This window comes from Mesoplodon densirostris, chromosome 11 (genome assembly GCF_025265405.1).
Source record: "Mesoplodon densirostris isolate mMesDen1 chromosome 11, mMesDen1 primary haplotype, whole genome shotgun sequence".
NCBI lineage: Eukaryota > Metazoa > Chordata > Mammalia > Artiodactyla > Ziphiidae > Mesoplodon > Mesoplodon densirostris.
The window spans coordinates 85,030,744-85,051,298 of record NC_082671.1 but is presented as its reverse complement, the minus strand read 5'-3'; the positions used below and the strand labels follow the sequence as shown (position 1 = coordinate 85,051,298).

Here is a 20,555-nt window from a genome sequence, read left to right as displayed (position 1 = left end):
AGTGCAGCGAAGGTCAAAGCTCACATAATAGAAGAAAATTGGTAAAGCCTCTGCGTAGCAAAACTGAAAAGTAACCTTTTCTGATGATGCCATCAAACAAGCAGGAATTGCAGCAAGCTGGGGTAAGAAGGTGAGGGAGAATAGCCTGGGATAGGCTGAGCTCTTGAGTAAAGCTGGAGCTGGGAAGGGTGTGTGTGTGAAGGGTGTGTGTGTGTGTGTGTGTGTGTGTGTGTGTTGGAGACAGAGGTGGTGATGGTGGGGATATGGGTAGGGTGTCATGAGAGATGAGATAGTGGCCTTTGAACTTTCTTGGTTACTCCCTAAAAGAATTTCCAAAAATTCTATATTTTCTTACATATTTTAAAATATATTTATAGCATGGTGTGAATATTGTATTTGCAATATATCTTATAACAGGTAGGGAGGCGGTATTGGCACCTTCCTTAATCGTTCCATCAATGCCTGATACTAAGATTCTAGATACCTTTGCTTAGTCAAGAAGAATAGAACAACAAAGCGGGAAGAGGGCAGAGAACTTAGACTGCAGGTGCCTTTGAAGCACATAAATATGTGCAAAATATGAAAGTGGAGGATGTGAAAATTGACTCACTTAAAACCAGACATGCCCAGACCCTTGGAAAGTCTTGGTGTATTTCAGGGGCTAGGAGCACCCTAGGGTGAAAACTAGGGGTCAGGCTCATCAGGAACTATGGAATTAAGGCAATGGTGACCCATGGAACAATATCAAACTATTTGAGTTAGCATGACTGGATTGCAGTTTAAAAGATCATTCTGGCCACTTTGAAAACAGGGTTGGAGAAAGGCCAGAATAGAGGCAGAAAGACTAGTGTGGAGGATTTTGCAGAAACCTCACTGAAACAGGATGAAGGCCTGAGCTACAGCTGGGACAATGGAGATGAAGAGAAAAAGGCAGCCCACAGGAATGCTGTCCAGTATAAATATAATGCAAGACACAAATGAGGGACATATATGTCATTTTAAATTGTCTAGCAGCATATTAAAAAGATAGAAAGAAACAAGTGGAATTAATTTTAATAATATATTTTAGTTAACTCAATATAGCCAAAATATTGTCATTTCAAAATGTCATCAATATAAAAATGATGTTTTATATTCTTTTTTTTTTTTTTACAGAGTCTTGGAAATCTGTTTTGTATTTTACGTGTATAGTACATTTCAGTTCCAATTAGTTGCAATTCAAGTGCTTGATATCCACATGTAGTTAGGGGCTGCCATATTGGACAGCACAGGCCTACAAATTGGGACTGGATGGGATAGGAGGACTCAAAGATACCATTGTTTCTTGTTTGGGTAACTGCAATGGTGATATCCAATCAAATGACCAAGAGCATAAGTTGAGGGGACTTTAGCCAATTCATAATTTCAATCAACTCCATCAAGCCAACTTAAATGACCATGCATTTAAGTAAAAACTGTGTGCTTCCTTAGAAGATGCAGCTTTAAAACTAGTCTTCTAGCTCTTCCTTCTAACCTAATTGCTACACCAACCCTCTTCTAGTATGAAAATTCTGGAGCCTCCACTAGTGAGTGAGAGAAAGCAGGAGAGGAGTAGATTGGGAGAAAGATGTGTGTTTTGTTTGGATATGTTAAAGTTGAGGTACTCTGGTAGCTTGTATTATTCAAAATATTACATGCTCCTCCCTGTCGGGGGGGGAATTGTAATTCCTGGTCCCTCTGAGAATGGCCTTGACAATTTGAGTTACTTTTGAAAATGAAATATAAGTGAAAGGGATTGGTACCAATTTGGAGCAGAAGTTTAAGAGCCACTGAATCGTTCCTCCATCATTTTCCCTCTTCTGCTCTGAGATTTGCAATGCTCCAGATATGGCTTGCTCTTTCAGGCTTAGTCCCAAAATGAGGGTGTGTGAAGCAGAGACTCAGCTGAACTATATTATTCACAAATGTGAGCAAAGGATAAAATTTTGTTTTTGTAAGCCATGGAGATATGGGATTATTTGCTACTCTACCATAATTTAGTCTAAGGAGACATAGTGTTTTGAATTGGAATTAGGGTGCTGCTTCAACAAAAACTTAAAATGTGTAGCACTGACTACACAGTCAAAGAGTGGGCAGCAAGGAAACTGTTATTGGAGCCTAGAAAGATGACTTCTCATGTTATTTAGTGATGAAACATTTGGTGAAACCGTCATCTGCAACAACTTGGTAGCATAAAATATAATGAATAAACTTGGGGCTTTAGGTGAAGGGAAACAAAAAGCATGTGTTGGTTGCTGTTGGTTGTAGTTACCAAGGTACCACAAGAAAGATGTGAGATCAGAAAAGAATCAGCTGGTTTTCAAGCAAGGAAGAGTGAAACAGTACAAAAACCTTGGGACTTTGCAGGGTTGAGTTTTTATCCTAGTCTGGTGACAGATAAAACCAAAGGCATTTAATCAACCTCCTGACAAGAACCAAATTAAAAGTATGGCCATCGTGCTCTTTGTATTTCTTACTGTGCATTCTGGAAAAAGGTTTGGAAACTATTAGATCAAGGCTTTATGACCAATCCAGAAAGTCAGATAATTTTTTTTCTTTCACCAGCATATTATATGACAGATAAGATCCCAGGAAAGGCCTCCTTTCAGTGCTCTTCCAATCTCCACCCTGCTTAAGCTTTTTCTTAGGAGACCCAGAATTCTGGATTGCTATGTCAATATATTCCTCTTTACTTCTTGCCTATAGTAAACTAGGAGTCACAGTGCTTGAATTCATGGTAAATAAAGAAGAAACTTGGTGGTGGGGGGAATGGCAAGGAGAGGTAGGACATTTGGGGGGGCCCATGTAGACCCTAAGTATTGGAGTTCAGTCTTAAACATCCATGAATGAATCAAAAACTTTTTCTGCCTTTTTTGAGATTCAGGAAACAAAGCAAATAGTATGTAGTCCAAGAACGTGCTTCTAAGTACCTCCCCCAAAATGATACAGTTGGTGGAAATTCTGCCTAGTTAAGGAATATGGAAGTTTTAGTTTGTATGTATTATTGTTATGTGCATGTATCTTCATGCTTTCAGTAAAAAAAAAGTATGATTTTTTTATAATGAAAGAAATACATGTTCACCATAGGAAAACTGTAATATACAAAAAAGAACACAGAGCAAAGAGCCTTATAACCCCAACAGTAGCAAACTATTAAGTTTTACTTTGCCTACCCAGGGATACCAAAAAAAAAAAGTTTTATTTTTACATTTACTGTTACATTTTAAGATTAACTTTCATTACATAAGTACTATAGGACAGTCTTTTCTGTGTTAAAACAAAGTAAAAAAAAATACAGACAAGTCTAAAATCTCATTTGATCCCCATTTCCAATTCCAGTTTCCTCCCAGATGTAACCAGTGTGAACAATTTATTGAGGATTCTTTCAGAACTTCTCAACACACTTATCCCCTCTCTCACTCTTCGGTCTTTCTCTCCTCCCTCTTATAATATACACAAACACACATATAAATACAAATATTATAGTATCATTTTGTGGTACTTTTTTTCATATAGATAAACATTAACATATTGTTCACATCATTCTACAATTTCTTTTTTTATTAAGAAAAAGTCAAAAATATTTTCAGGTCAAAACAGAAAGCTCTACTACAAATGATCCCTGACTTACGATTTTTTGACTTTATGATGGTACAAAAGTGATACGCATTCAGTAGAAACTGTTCTTTGAATGCTGAATTTTGATCTTTCCCAGGCTAGTGATAATAGTAGTCTGATAGTCTCTCGTGGGCAGTGGCAGCAAGCCGCAGCTCCCAGTCAGCCACACCATCAGGAGGGTAAAAAAACCGATACACTTACAACAATTCTGTACACATACTACCATTCTATTTTCACTTTCAGTACAGTATTCAATAAATTACATGAGATATTCAACACTTTATTAAAAAACAGGCTTCATGTTAGGTGATTCTGCCCAACTGTAGGCTAATGTAAGTGCTCTGAGCACGGTCAAGTGCCCTGCTGGAGAGGTGCATCTGGGGTAATTGAAGAGCCCAAGTTGTGATGCAGTGCTGGACACCGTGTGCCCTCCTGTGAAGCTGCTCTGTCTCTGGACCCTTGCACTCTGGGTCTCTGATGGGAGTGCCAGCCCTGATGATGTCCGAATTGCCCTCGTGGTTATTCTTCCATTGTTCTGAACAACACCTCCTAGCTTCTGGAGAGACAGCTGACCTATAATAATCTTCATATCAAATGATCTCTCGGCCACATCCTTATTGTTCTCTTCCAACTATCGTTCCTCATTTTTTACAGTGTGAACAGGCTGAGAAATCTTTAAGCTTCCTTTTTGCTCAGTAATTTCTCTCTTTTCACGTTGTACTATAAGCAGTCAGGAGGAGCCACGCTGCACCTTCAGCACTCTGATTAGAGATGGCTTCAGCTAAATACTCATTTCATCATCCTCAAATTTTATCTTCCACAAAACACGAGAATACAAACACAATTCAGCCAAGTTCTTTGCCACTTTCATAACAACAAGAATGGCCTTTCCTCCGTTGTCCAATAACATGTTCCTCATTTCCATCTGAGTGAGACCTCATCAAAATGGCCTTTCCCATCCATATTTCTACCAAAATCCTGCTCAGGATTACTTAGTTATTCTCTAAGAAGATTGAGGCTGACTGTAGAGAATACAGCCTCTCCTCTTTTCTTTCTGAGTCCTCTCTAAAATTTCTCTTAACAGTCCATTCATGGTAATGGAGGCTTTTTCTAGCATGCACATTGAAACACTTCCAGCTTCTATTCATTACCCAGTTCCAAAGCTGCTTCCACATTTTAAGGTATTTATACAGCAGTAACATGTCTCAGTATCAGTATCTATATTAGGGTTCTCCAGAGAAACAGAACTAATGTGATACACACACACACACACACACACACACACACACACACACACACACATATGTATATAACAAGGAATTGACTCTTGTGATTATGGAGGCTGAGAAGTCCCATGTTCTGCTGTCTGAAAACTGGAGAACCAGGAAAGCCAGCAGTAATTCAGTCCATGTCCAAAGGCCCAAGAACCAGGAGTGGTGATGTCCAAGGCAGGGGAAAAGAGATTTCCCAGCTCAAGCAGAGAGAAAGAATTTGCCCTTCCTCTGCCTTTGTGTTCTATTTGGACCTTCAATGCACTGGTTGATGCCCACCTACACTGGTGAGAGCGATCTTCTTTACTCTGTCTACTGATTCTAACGTTAATATTTTCCAGAAACACTCTCATAGACACACCCAGAAATAATGTTTTACTAGCTAACTGTGCTTCCCTTAGCCGAGTCAAGTGGACACGTGAAATTAACATCACAGTCCCTGTCTCACTTTCTTTTCCCCTCCTTGCTTCAGGGGAATCACTACCAAACAAAGCACAAGCACTTAAGTTTTGCCTCAAACTCTGCTGTGTAAAGAACCCAGGTTAACACAGTAGGAGTGAGCTATAAAAAGTGGACTCCCCAGGATGGGATTTTAGAGTTGACTCACCTACTGTCTGAAAGCAACAGGGAACCAATTGTGGTGATAAGTTGGGTGGGCATGCAGTGATTTCACCCATGGTTTAATTGTGATGAGGTGCAGGTAGACAGCAAGGTAGGGGGAGATCAAATAGCTATTGTGCTTAGTCAGTACGGGGCATTATTAATTAAAGGGATTGTGGTGTGGCTTCTTTTGAGGCATTGCAAGTCTTGCAAACATTCTCTAAAAGTCAGATCGCTTTTATTGCAGCTCAGGGTAATGGCTGGGTAGACTTTGCTGAAAATCAGGCCCACAATCTGATTATGTAGCAGAGATTCCAAGAAAAGAATGGGACTCAGAGATCTGAAATGAAGATATTTAGGTAGACAAGCCTAAGAATTTTGAGCTCCTAAATTCCTCTGAACCCTCCAGGATAGCAGAAACAGCCTCTAACCACCTGCCAGAGAAAAACAGTCTTTTTTTGCCTGGAGGAACATACAATAACCTAATCTGAAGAAGGTGCCTTTCAAGACGATTCTTGTTTTCCTCCAGATATGCCCCCAACAACCTTCAATACCTCCTGGCTAAAAATCAAACACATTTCAGCACAGCCTGAACAGGAAAGTACAAGCTCTGTTCTGGGAAGAAATAGCCCACATGCCAAAGGAATTGCAGGATCTGGCTAACAGGTATTAGCTGAAGCTGGGGGGGAACATGTGTAGGAGTGTATCTTGGGTATGTTAGACCAGGAGGACAGAATACAGGCTGGATAGGGTAGAATTCATTAATATGGGGGTACTCAGCCATGATTCAGGATTCCTAATAACATAACAAGGTGGCTTCTGGAAGTGCAGATCTGATAATGTTCTACATCAGATGAAGTGAAGATGCAGAACTTCCTTGATATGATTTTAAAGAAAGGGCCAGAAAGCCCAGAGAGATAGGAATGTTAGACTGGATTTATTATGTATGTCCTGAGAACCCACTGCTTGGCTATGCTCTCTGAGATGGCCAGAGGATATTACCTCCACTGAGGATGTAAGTAATGCAGCAATGAGGTGAGCACCAGCATTGCTGGAGAAGCTTGGAAGTTTTCTGTCTTCTGTGGGCCAGGGTTGACAGTGAGGGATTCTGCCATGAAATTTAGCTTCATAATATTCATGGGGATGATGTAATTCCAGAATGGCAAAGGCCAGGTGGTAGCAGTTAACAAAGGCCAGCATGAGATGTAATTACCATAATGGACAGCCAGGCTAGAGTGACAACCAAGGTACCTTTACCTATAGGGATATGTGGTGTTAGCTAATGAATCATGGTGTTACAGCGTCAAGTTAGATGGATGAGCAGGCAACAAAGATGCTGCTTGATATGTATAATCAGAAAACTCAAGAAATGGTAAGCAAGAGTCTGATATTAGTTGCTGCAATGGAAAATTGTGGTTCCTCATCTAGTTTCCAGACCTCAGGCAGTTCACAAACCCAGAACCTTTGATTGAAGGGGAGATGCAGTATTTAGCAGAACCCTAACACAGGGTCCCTAACCTGTGGCATTAAAGCTGTTGTGGGTGCAAGAGCCAAGTGGAAGTATCTGAAACTGTCCATGCACCAAAGTATTAAATTAGAAGCAATACTGCACTCCAGAGGAACTGCAGACATTTGTTCAAGCATCAGAGACTTAAAAGGTGCAGGGATATTACCATCCAGGATTGTGTAACACTGGTGAGGATGTTAGGTTTTGGAAATTTATATTCCCATCTGTCCTGGATAACGCTGCTGATGTCTTTGTTGTATATCCTTACTATACTGACTTCCACTGGTAGCCTGTAATAACTAAACCTGTTTAATTTACCCAAACAGTCTCTTTATCTGGTCTTTCTATTAGTCTGAATCTGCTATTGATATATATATATATATATATATATATATATATTTTTTTTTTTTTCCTTTTTGCGGTATGCGGGCCTCTCACTGTTGTGGCCTCTCCCGTTGCGGAGCACAGGCTCCGGATGCGCAGGCCCAGTGGCCATGGCTCACGGGCCCAGCCGCTCCGCAGCATATGGGATCCTCCCAGACCGGGGCACGAACCCGTATCCCCTGCATCGGCAGGCGGACTCTCAACCACTGCGCCACCAGGGAGGCCCTGCTATTGATATATTTTTTAAATTAAGTTTTAATGGAGGATAGTTGCTTTACAATGTTGTGTTAGTTTCTACTGTACAGCAAAATGAATCAGCTATACATATACATATATCCCCTCTTTTTTTGGATTTCCTTCCCATTTAGGTCACCACAGTGCATTAAGTAGAGTTCCCTGTGCTATACAGTATGTTCTCATTAGTTATCTATTTTATACATAGTATCAATAGTGTATATATATCAATCCCAATCTCCCAATTCATTCCACCCCCCACTTCCCCCTTGGTATCCATACCTTTGTTCTCTACATCTGCATCTCTATTTCTGCTTTGTAAATAAGATCGTCTATACAAATTTTTTCAGATTCTACATATATGTGTTAATATATGATATCTGTTTTTCTCTTTCTGACCTACTTCACTCTTTATGACAGTCTCTAGAACTACCAGGTAGTTCTAGAGACTGTCAATCCCACTACTGGGCATATACCCAGAGAAACCATAATTCAAAAAGAAACATGCACCCCAATGTTCATAGTAGCACAATTTACAATAGCCAGGACATGGAAACAACCTAAATGTCCAGCAACAGAGGAATGGATAAAGAAGCTGTGGTACATATATACAATGGAATGTTACTCAGCCATAAAAAGGAACAAAATTGGGTCATTTGTAAGATGTGGGATATCCTTCTAAATGTTCATCTTACTTTTTTTTCATTCACTCATTTATATACTCTGCCAGTGGCCAGTCTTCAGTGCTAGGTTATCACAGTAAATAGGCAAATCCCTATTGCAAGGATTTTTCTATTAATGAAGGACAGTTATGGTTCAGGGCTAAAACATCACCTCCTCTAGAATCCTCTGTTCTCTCTCAAATCCCAAGCTTCTTCTTGGGGTTCTTACAGCATTTAAAAGATCTTTATCACAGCATATTTCACAGCATGCCTTCTTTGGGGTTAGTTGTGTATGTGCCATCTGCTTCTTGCAGGGAATGTGCAGTTCATCTATGCATTTGTGACACACTAAAGAAATGGCTGTATTTCACTGAACAAAAGCATGAAGTTAAAAAAGTCTAAATATTAGATAGTGAGGTAGGAAAGGGAGATCTTTGTGCTTTTTTTTTTTTTTTTTCTTTTTGCGGTATGCGGGCCTCTCACTGTTGTGGCCTCTCCCGTTGCGGAGCACAGGCTCCGGATGCGCAGGCCCAGCGGCCATGGCTCACGGGCCCAGCCGCTCCGCGGCATATGGGATCCTCCCAGACCAGGGCACGAACCCGTATCCCCTGCATCGGCAGGCGGACTCTCAACCACTGCGCCACCAGGGAGGCCCTGTGCTTTTTTTTTTTTTTAATGCCATATAAATGTACATTTTTGGGACAGTCCAAATGATTAACAACTAAATTAGGAATAGAAAGAGTATTAACCTTATTTATTCTTTCTCTAACAGTAAATTTAAATGATAAAGACTCTTGAATGGACAGAAAGGATCCTTGCAGCCTGCAAAGACACTAATTATAAGGAAACAGCAATTTACATTACTTATAAGGAAGCTATTTACATTATTTAGCCCTGTCAGGCAGTTGCAGAGCTCTATTCTTTCACTACAGTAAAAAGAATAAAGCAAAGTGACAAGGAAATAGAGAAGGTATTCTAATAGCTGCATCTCATTACAAGAAAGATAACATCTCGAAAAATGTTTTTTAAAATGATTTAAATATAATTTAAACTGAAGAAAATGGAAATATCCATCTTACCACAATGATGATTCAGAGTATAGCACCCATTTAAATATGCAGACAAGCTTTCAAAAACTACTGAAAGTTATGCATTGTTAACTTTAGTGTGTGCAAGGAGGGAAATGACTAAGATGCAATGTTTCATAATTCAAGTATTTGAATTTAATTAGTCACATTTTCTTTTACTAGTGACTTTGAAATGTGTCTGCACTATGAAAGGTTGTTTCTGAGAGCAGCCAGATCAAGCGGGGAGAAATCCACTTTATCTGTTTTATTTTTATTGTCTTTCCTCCTCTGTGACCACTTTAATTTACATTTATCCTGCAGCTTCACTTTCATCAATATAAAAGATAGTACTCAGTGGCAAATTACACCAGCTTTTGATCTGAAGTGGACACGTCTGTTATGTAAGAACAAGGAGAAGATGAGAAGAGAAAGAATTTACCCAGCTGATTTTTTTTAAAAGGTCTATTAATACTTTTTGTAAATGCTCCAAGGATAAATTCTTTCTTTAGGCCTAAATTCTTTAAAGTCTTAACATTTTTCCTGCTCACTTAAAGACAAGATAAAATCTTGATCAAAGAAGATTTCTACATCCTGATTGGAGAATTGAATTCCTTTCAGTCTGGTGTCAGAGCACCTCGCTGCTTGCCAGGAGGGTTCTTGGGCCATAATTACCTGCCTTGAAAAGCAAAATCATCATCATTTGCCTTCAAAGAATATTAGAGTATAGTACACATGACATATTAGGCCAGCCTCACAAATTAGCACAGGTCCACAGAGTCTGCAAGAAATTAGGTCAGACCTGAAAGAAATCAGGCTGTGGTCCAATAAGCTTCTTAATCTTAAATGGGAAATTGGGCTCACAGGGTGTTACGGTTACTGTCTTTATTTATTTTTAAGTTTGACAGAACCAGTAACAGTTTTCAGTGTTAAAGACCTATTTTCCTAAGCCATCAAATATTTCTGATCCTTCTCTTAGATAATTTTTGGCACTGCATAATTTATAAAGAAAGCAAGTTCTGTACTGGTTGGAAACTCATACTTTAAATATATAAACTTACTCTTGCCCATAATGCAGGGAAAGAAAAACTTCCCTTGCCCCCAAATATTTCCCTCGAGGCCATAGTTTCCCCTTCAGAAGCAAAGTCTCCTAAAATCCCTGTTTAAAATGCAAAAGTCTTTAGAGAGTTAACACTTCAAGCATTAGTACACATTAATGTCCAAAGGTTAAGGCTGAGTAAAATGCTCATGAATTTAAAATATAGTGATAATTAGGATAAAGCTGAAATATAAATGAATAAACATAGAGTAATTGTAACTACTAGACACCAAAATCATCTGCAGTTACAGACCTCAGGGTGCAAAAAGAGGGACCAGAATGGATCAGTTGCATGCACTTCATTCTTAAACTGCTGTCAGATATTACCCTAATTTCAATTCGACTGTTAAGCTTAGTCTTGGGGGATGGTCAATATAGCCTGTTCATTTTGAGCACAGGCTTTGGAGTCAGAAAGCTGAGACCTGGTCCCTGACCCTACTCTGACCTTGGTCAAATGACTAACCTCCCTAAACTCTGGTTTCTTAAACTGTGAAATGGAGATACTAATAATATCCTAAATTGTAAAGCTATAACGATGATTAAATGAAGTAAATGAGATTATGTTCCAAATGCTTAGAACAATGCCTGGCACATATTAGTGATCATCATTATTAAGTGGTCGAAATGGAAAACGTATAGTTTGGATTTGTGATCCTAAGTTTCTGGCACTCCTATTCGCTCTCTGCCCAGAACCTTCTCTCCTTTCTCATCTCATACAGCGATGAGCCAGAGAGCAAAAGCACCTCAGGAGCAACATTGCTTTCTGGACCGGGTTTTTTCTTCCTTTGCCCTCCAGGGGCCGCTGTGTTTTCCCGAGAGCGCGCGGATGCCTGGTTGCCACGAGACCGTCGCCAGGCAACCGCGTGTACACACACACTCTTGGTCAGGCCCGGGTCTGGTCAACATGGCGGCGCAAGGCACCTGTTCGACCTCTCCATCCAACGTGTCTCCCACGTCTGTGTCGCCGCCAGGACCGCCGCCGACCCCGCCCCCGACCTCGACTGCGATCTCAGAGTTAACCCTGGAGCCAAAGGCGAGCTCTCCCAGCCCACTGCCTCGCTCGACCTGCCGCGAGGACTTGTTGCCCCTCGCAGTGTTTTATGGGCCGCTGGACGCTAAAAACCCACTCCTGGCCTCCTGTGAGAAGGAGATCCAGGAGTTGCTAGGCTTTATGAAGAGAAAGAAGGCTTTAGCTACAACGGAGAAAAAGGAGCATGAGTTCCACCGGCGTTGGTAAGCAGAGGCAGGGCTCGGGGGCGGGCGCTGTCTGGAGAAGGGCAACTCCCGGGGCCAAAGGAGGAGATGCTTTTGAGGATGCAGGTGGTAGTCCCGGAGCTGGGTCAGTGTTGCGGACTCAGAACCTGGCCAAAGGGCCCTGGAGATATAAACAAAGTTTAAGAAGTGGAGACTCATCGCTATTACAATCCTTAATTCCTGGTAAATGTATCTTGGCTTCCTGCTCGGGTCAGAATAAAAATCAACAAAGAAATGTTTCATAACTCACCATTTCTGTTTCTGAGTGTCTTCTAATTGCTAATCCATGCCAATAAATTTTTGGCTCACTCACAGTTTTCACAACTTTCCATGTTGTGGGTACAATTTTGTACATGGAGGAAAAGGAATAACTTTGAGGTAGCTCAGGTTCATGAAAAAGTTAATTCTTGATGCCATGAAGTATGTCATTCTGTGAACATTTGTACTTTATTCCTTTTTATATTGTTACTAGGATCACAGTGACTTTTTCTTGATTTTGTGACTCATTTTGCACTTTTGCCTTTTTTTGGATTCTATCACCATGTTATTATCTTGAACTGCAGACTACCTGTTTTTAAGGTTCTTTCCTGTTTGTGTTACCATCTTTCTTTCCCAGTCAAAACACTGCAAACTGAACAGCTAGAAATGTAGACAAGTGGCAAAGAATACCAGAATAGCCAATAGCTTCATCTTATATTTTTCATCCATGTATTTAATATGAAGAAATAGTTTTAACTTATGTTTATTATTCATTCATGCATTTAACTACATATTTATTGAGCACCTCCTAAATATCAGGTTCTATTCCAGGAACTAGGAAAACATCAAGTTAAAAGATATACAAATTCATAGCCTCATGGAGCATGTATTTTTGTGACTACAGACAGCCACTAAACAAATATGTAAGGAAATTATTTTACAAGGAGATAAGTGCTAGGGAGAAAACTAGAGCAGGGAGGAAGATGAGGATGTCAGATGGGTGTTATAATTTAAAATGGGATGGCAGGGAGCATGGTCAAGGAAAGTCAGGAAAAGTGACCTTTGAGAAAGATGAGAAGATGTTATGGTAGTAAGTGATGAGGATTTCTGTAGAAAGAGTTGGCCACACAGGGAGAATGGCAAGTGTAAAGGTCCTGGGGTGGGATTATGACTGTGGGAAGGACAGGTTTCGGGCAGAAGTGAGGGAGATGAAGAGTTTAGTTTTTATATATATTAAGATTGAGATGTAATTCACCATCCAGGCAGAGCTATTATGTAGGTAGTTGGACATTTGAGTCTGGAGGTCAGAGGAGAAGTACACTGGGATTCATCAGCATATTGATGATATTTAAGCTTTGACATTTGATGGAATAGCTAAGGGCGTGAGTGTAGATGGAGAAGAGGAGAGTCCATGGACTTAACCCTGGGACCCTCCAACACTGACAAGTTGGGAAGATAAGAAGAAACTGGCAGAGACTAAGAAGGAGCGGCTAAAGAGGTAGAGGAAAACCAGTAAGTGTGTGGTGTACTGAAAGTATTTTAAGGAGGAAGGAATGATCAATCAACTGTGGCAAATCATGCTGATGGGCCAAGTAAGATGAGAACCAAGAATTGACTAAGGAAAGCACATTACGTAGCTAAGCTACATATATTTATATTGAAAATGTTTCTGTTTTGGTGCCTTACATAGCAGTTTATCTTCCCATCTCCACTACCAACATTCTAGTTCAAACCATCACCATCTCAAATTTTCCCTGCGGCTACTTGAGTCTCAAATCTATCCTTCACGTAGCAGTCAGGGTAACCTTTATAAATAAATCACCCACTCCCCTATCTAAAGACTTTTGTTTCCCTTTGCATTTAGAATAAAATTAAGACTACTTCTGGTGTCTTCCAGGGTCTGAGGCTCTGGCCTTGCCTGCCTCTCTCATCTCAGCTCATTCCTCACTTCTGTCTCAGGACTTTATAGGGAAACAGATCCTTCTGTTTCTCACCCCAGGGACTTTATATTTGATGCCTCCTTTGTCTGAAATGTTCTTTTCTTAACTTTTCAAATATCTGGCTCCTTCTCTTCTTTCAGGCCTTAGCTCAGTTGTTACCTCCTTAGAGTGGCCTTTCATATCAAATGCAGGTTCACCCATCAATTTATACTTGTATTTGTTTCTTTTCTTTTGTACTGTCTATCTGCCTGATTAGAATGTGTAAGCTCCCTGATGACGATGAGCCTCTTTTTCATTGCTCTATCACCTACCCTGAGGGTTGGGACATAGTGAACATTCAGTGAGTATTTGGCATTGAAAGAATTCAAGAATTACCCTTGCATTCTCAATAACTGTAGACCTGGGTCAACTGGTAAATACAGTATCTGCCCCATCTTTAAACAGAGAGTCACAAACATTAAGGATTGACATGGACCTTTGCCATCTAATCTCTCACATATTTAGCCATTTATTTACAGAATAATTTTTTATTGAGTGCCTACTATATGCCAGGGCCTGCACTAGTCATGGGTTATACAGTGATAAACAAAATAGATATGGGAATCTGTGCTTATAGAGAGAGGGAGATAGGCCTTTAATGAGTCACTAAGTCAACACACAAACAAGGGCTATGAAGAAGCTACTGAGAGCTTATGTGTGCCAGGTATTGCACTAACTGCTGGGGATACAGCAATGAACCAGACAAAAATCCTGCTCTCTTGGTGCTTATATTCTAGAGGGGGAAATAGACAATAAACATATAAAAGAAGTAATTTTATGGTGACCTAGAAAATGATAAATGCTAGGGAGAAAAAGAGAGGAAGGGTTATGGAGTGGGAGACAGGAGGTTGCAATTTTCAATAAGGTGGTTGGAGTAGATAACACTTGAGCACAGGCTTAATGGCAACACAGCGGAGACCTGCCTTCAAAGGAATGGTGAGGGAGGTGACATTAAGCTGAGATTAGAAGGATGCCTGGCAGTAGGGCTTCCCTGGTGATGCAGTGGTTAAGAATCTGCCTGCCAATGCAGGGGACACGGGTTCGAGCCCTGGTCCAGGAAGATCCCACATGCCACGGAGCAACTAAGCCTGTGCACCACAACTACTGAGCCTGTGCTCTAGAGCCCATGAGCCACAACTGCTGAGCCTGCATGCCACAACTGCTGAAGCCCGAGCGCCTAGAGCCCGTGCTCTGCAACAAGAGAAGCCACCGCAATAAGAAGCCCTCGAACCGCAATGAAGAGTAGCCCCTGCTCACCACAACTAGAGAAAGCCAGCGCCTGGCAGTCAACCAGCAAGGAGAGAGGATAAACAGAGGGAACAAGCATGTGGGACGATCTTGGCAGGAAAGAGTCGGAGGCCTTTGGAGGAAGGAAGGACAGGACAGAGCCCTGTCTAGCACAGTGTGGAGAGTGTGGGTGCAGTGGTATGAGATGAGATTAGAGGAGTAGGTAGGGCTGTGGAAGGTTTTAGAGGCCATTTATAGAGTCTGCATTTATTCCAGATGCAACGGGAGACCATTGCCTAGTTTTTGACAAAGAATTAACCTTATGTGATTTTTGTTTTAAAATATTTTGGTGACTTTGTCCAAATGGGGCAATGATGGTGATGTGGAGACCAGTTAGGAGTACAGGAGGTAGGAGTTGTTTTTATAACATATTTGACAGATGGTTATTTTTTAAAATCAAAAATTGTTTCTTTTTATAACTACAGGAACTTCTGTAAGCATAAAAATTCACTTTATCTAAAATATAGATTTTGATCATATCAGCAATGTCCTTAAATTTAGAGTGTGATATATTTTAAAGGTATGCTTTTGTTATAAGCACATAAAATTTTGATATTCTGTTTATACAGTTATGATTTTTGTTTTAGAAAATTCTAAGTATCCAACAGCAGCTATAATCAAATAGCAAACCAAAATATATTAACGTTCTTTTCTTAAATGATATACATTACATAGTATGTATTATATTTCCCTGATTTAATTATTATGTAAGCCATTCCCAATGAGCAGTCTTAACTTGAACTTATGGTACACTTAAGAAAAAAATTCTCTTATTATATAACCTTGATTGATTTAACGAAGCTGGTATTTTTCTTTTATGAGTAACAAACCTACTCATCATCATCTCATCTGTAAGGTTTGGAAGAATTAACTCTTTCATCTACATAATTTAAGAATTCTATCAAGACTTGGTGAATTTCTTGGATTCATTATATTTATTCTAATACTATAGCATTTCATGAAGCAGCAAATGAACATGAAAAGGGTAAAACAAACAAACAAAGCAAAACACATTTACCTTTTTAAACTTCTATGGGCTGTATTTGCCACACTCTTTATTTGGCATGGTTATTTACTACAAGGTACATGTATATATATTTCCTACCCCTAAATATTATTAATCAGTCCATGAAGGTAGGAATACCCTGTACCCCCTCTTCCCTTGTCACTCATTTAATTACCTAAATGAATTAACTGACATGTTTCTGTTGAGGTTGTTCCATTAATACCCCAACGTGTACATGGTAAATATTGATACTAGAGCCATCTTCAGTCCTTAAGTTTAGCTTCCTGTCTGTATTAGTCAGCTTGGGCTACTAATTACTAACTAGTAATTACTAATTAGTCAGTTTGGGCTGCCATAACAAAATACCATAGACTGGGTGGCTTAAGCAACGGAAATTTGTTTTCTCACAGTTCTGGAGGCTAAAAGTCCCAGACAAGGGTCTGGCAGGAGCAGTTTCTGGTGAGAGCTCTCTTCCTGGCTTGCAGATGTCCACTTTGTTCTCATATAGCCTTTCCTCTGTGCAAGCACAGAGAGACAGAGATGGGATGGGGGTGGGGCGGTTAGAGAGAGAGAGAGGGAGAGAGAACAAGCTCTCTGGTGTCTCTTTTTAGAATGGATTAATCCCAGTGGACTAGGGCCCCACCCTTATGACCTCATTTAACCTTAATTACTTCCTTAGAGTCTCCCTCTCCAAATACAGCTACACTGTGGATTAGGGCTTCAACATATGAATTTTGATGGGATGCACATATTGTCCATAACACCATTCTTATGTAGAAATTTATGAGATAGGACTGGACGACTGCTAAGAGAAATTTGGATTTTTCCTAGAAGCATTAATAATTTCTGAGAGAGGGGGAAGGAGTAAATATTAACTAAATGAGTGAACAAAACAGGCAGTGATCTGCTACCCTTTGAATTCTGATCAGAAACCATGTAGGAAGCATAGCCCTAAACTGACTGGGTATTTGAACCCTGGAACTCTCTACAGAAAAGCAAAAAAAAGCAAAAAAAAAAAAAAAAAAAGAACAAGGAATTCTTTTCCCTAGTCGTTTATATTCATTCATTCATTCTTTCAACAAGTGTGTATTGAGTACTGACATATACTAGACATTCACTACTCTTGGGGGCTGGGCAATGAATAATATACACGAGGTCCTTGCCCTCAGGGAGTTCATATTCCAGAGGACTGGAAGGCCCAGTAATATACTGGCTACGAGCATAGATGCACCCTGCCTCAGTTTCATCAACTGTATATTTTGGACACTGATATTACCCATCTCAGTTGTTGTGAAAATGAAATGAAAAATATTCATGTTGCCAAAAGACCAAGAATAGGCAAAACAATACTGAAGAAGAACAAAGTTGGAGGACTGACACTACCTGACTTCAAGACTTACTATAAAGCTACACTAACCAAGACAGCGTGGTATGGCAAAAGAATGGACAAATAGATCAAAGGCACAGAATAAAGAGCCCAGACTGACATAAATATAGTCAACTGGTCTATCACAAAGGAGTAATGTTAATACAATGGAGCAAAGACAGTGTTTTTAACAATGGTGCTGGAACAACTGGACATGCACATGTGAAAAATTGAATCTAGACACAGACTTTTACATCCTTCCCAAAAATTAACTCAAAATGGATCACAAACCTAAATGTAAAATGCAATGCTGTAAAACTCCTAGAAGATAATGTAGGAGAAATCTAGATGACCGTGGGTTTGACAATGACTTTTAAGATACAACACCAAAGGCACGATCCATGAAAGAAAGAATTGATAAATTGGACCTCATTAAAATTAAAATTTTCTGCCCTGTGAAAGACACTGTCAAGCGAATGAAAGCCAAGCCACAGACTGGGAGAAAATACTTGCAAAAGACATATCTGATAGGACTACTATCCAAAATATACATAGAACTCTAGAAACTCAGCATTAGGAAAACAAACAACCTGATTTAAAAAGGAAGCCAAGGGGGCCTCCCTGGTGGCGCAGTGGTTGAGAGTCCGCCTGCCGATGCAGGGGATACGGGTTCGTGCCCCGGTCTGGGAGGATCCCATATGCCGCGGAGCGGCTGGGCCCGTGAGCCATGGCCGCTGGGCCTGCGCATCCGGAGCCTGTGCTCCGCAACGGGAGAGGCCACAACAGTGAGAGGCCCACATAACGCAAAAAGGAAAAAAAAAAAAAAAAAAAAAAAAAAGGAAGCCAAGGGCTTCCCTGGTGGCGCAGTGGTTGAGTCCGCCTGCCGATGCAGGGAACGCGGGTTCGTGCCCCAGTCCGGGAAGATCCCACATGCCGCGGAGTGGTGGGGCCCGTGAGCCATGGCCGCTGACCCTGCGTGTCCGGAGACTGTGCTCCGCAATGGGAGAGGCCACAACAGTGAGAGGCCCGCGTACCGAAAAAAAAAAAAAAAAAAAACGAGCCAAAAAACTTAACAGACATCTACCCAAGGAAGATACACAAATGGCAAATACATATATGAAAAGATGCTCTAAATCATATGTTATCAGGAAGATGCAAGTTAAAACAACGAGATACCACTACACAACTATTAGAATGACCAAAATTCAGAACAATAAGAAGACCAAATGCTGACAAGGATGTGGGTCAACAGGAAAATTCTCATTCACTGCTGGTGGAAATGCAAAGAGGTACAAGTCACTTTTGAAGACAGCTTGATGTTTTCTTACAAAACTAAACACACTCTTACCATATAATCCAGCAGTTGTGATCCTTGGTATTTACCCAAAGGAGTTGAAAACTTATGTCCATATGAAAATCTGCACAAGGATGTTAATAGCAGCTTTACTCAAATTGCTAAGACTTGGACGCAAACAAGATGTCTCTCCGTAAGTAAACTGATAAACTGTGGTCTATACAGACAATGGAATATTATTCAATGCTAAAAGGAAATAAGCTATCAAGCCATGGAAAAAACATGGGTGAATCTTACATGCAGATTACTAAGTGAAAGAAGCCAATCTGAAAATGATACATATATATGATTCCAACTATATGACATTTTGAAAAAGGCAAAACTATGGAGAGAGTAAAAAGTTCAATGGTTGCCTGGGGTTAGTGGGGAGGGAGTGATGAACAGGCAGAGCACAGACGATCTTTAGGGCAGTGAAACTACTCTGTATGATACAATGGTGGATACATGTCATTATACATTTGTCCAAACCCATAGAATGAACAACACCAAGGATAAACACTAATGTAAACTATGGACACTGGGTGATAATGATGTGTCAGTGTAGGTTCATTAATTGTTAACAAATGTACCACTTTGGTGGGTGATGTTGATAATGGAGGAGGCTGTGCCTGTGTGGGAGATGGTGGTATACAGGGAATCTCTATACTTTCTGCTCAGTTTTTCTGTGGACTTAGAACTACTCTAAAAAATAAAGTCAATTAAAAAAAATGCATACAAAGAGTATAGTCCCAATGTTCATAGCAGCAGTATTTATAATAGCTAAGATATGGAAACAACCTGTGTCGTTCAACAGATGAATGGATAAAGAAGATGTCTTTATCACACACACACGAGGGCACGCACACAATGGAATATTACTCAGCCATAACAAAGAATAAAATCTTGCTATTTGCAACAACATGGATAGACTTGGAGGGCATTATGCTAGGTGAAAGAAGTCAGACAGAGAATGACGAATACTGTATGATATCACTTCTATGTGGAATCTAAAAAATACAACAAACTAGTGAATATAACAAAAAAGAAATGGACTCCCAGACATAGAGAACAAACTAGTGGTTTGTTCTAGAAGGGGGAGGGGAAAGATGGAGGTAGGGGATTAAGAGGTACAAACTACTATGTATAAAATAAATAAGAAGTACAAACTACTATGTATAAAATAAATAAGCTACAAGGATATATTGTACAGCACAGGAAATATGGTCAATATTTGATAATAACTATAAAATTGTGAATCACTATGTTGTACATCTAAAACTTATATAATATTATATATCAACTATACCCCAATAAAAAATAGTAAAATTAAAACCATTAAAAATGCGTATAAAGAACTATCAGTGCTTGTTATAAAGGAAACAATACTTTTAACCATAATTACGTTTATCAATAATTAGACATTAACAATAAAGCACATTAAAAAGAGCATGGACTTCCCTGGTGGCACAGTGGTTAAGAATCCGCCTGCCAATGCAGGGTACACGGGTTCAAGCCCTGGTCTGGGAAGATCCCACATGCCGTGGTGCAACTAAGCCTGTGCACCACAACTACTGAGCCTGCGCTCTAGAGCCCATGAACCACAACTACTGAAGCCCGGGTGCCTAGAGCCCCTGCTCCGCAACGAGAAGCCACCGCAATGAGAAGCCCACGCACCACAACGAAGAGCAGCCCCCGATCCCCGCTCACCGCAACTAGAGAAAGCCTGTGCTAAGCAAGGAAGACCCAACGCGCCAAAAATAAATAAATGAATTTATAAAACCCCCCACCTGAATACTTTAAAAAAAAAAAGAGCACAAGGTAAGTTTCAAAGTATTGCTTGCTAATTTAGGTTTTCTGCTGACTTTGAGGATATCATTTTACTTTATGATTTTTA

General features: G+C 40.2%; 1 protein-coding gene across 2 annotated transcripts in view; it reads left to right on the top strand.

Annotated features, from left to right (window-relative positions):
* The first annotated feature begins 11,361 nt into the window (after positions 1 to 11,361).
* The window catches only part of CFAP54 (cilia and flagella associated protein 54), a 310,560-nt gene continuing 301,366 nt past the window's right edge, over positions 11,362 to 20,555 (top strand). For both annotated transcript variants that reach the window (XM_060113374.1, XM_060113373.1), the window contains exon 1: positions 11,362 to 11,690. In XM_060113374.1, coding sequence (XP_059969357.1) covers positions 11,362 to 11,690 — 329 coding nt within the window. The remainder of the gene's footprint in view (positions 11,691 to 20,555) is intronic.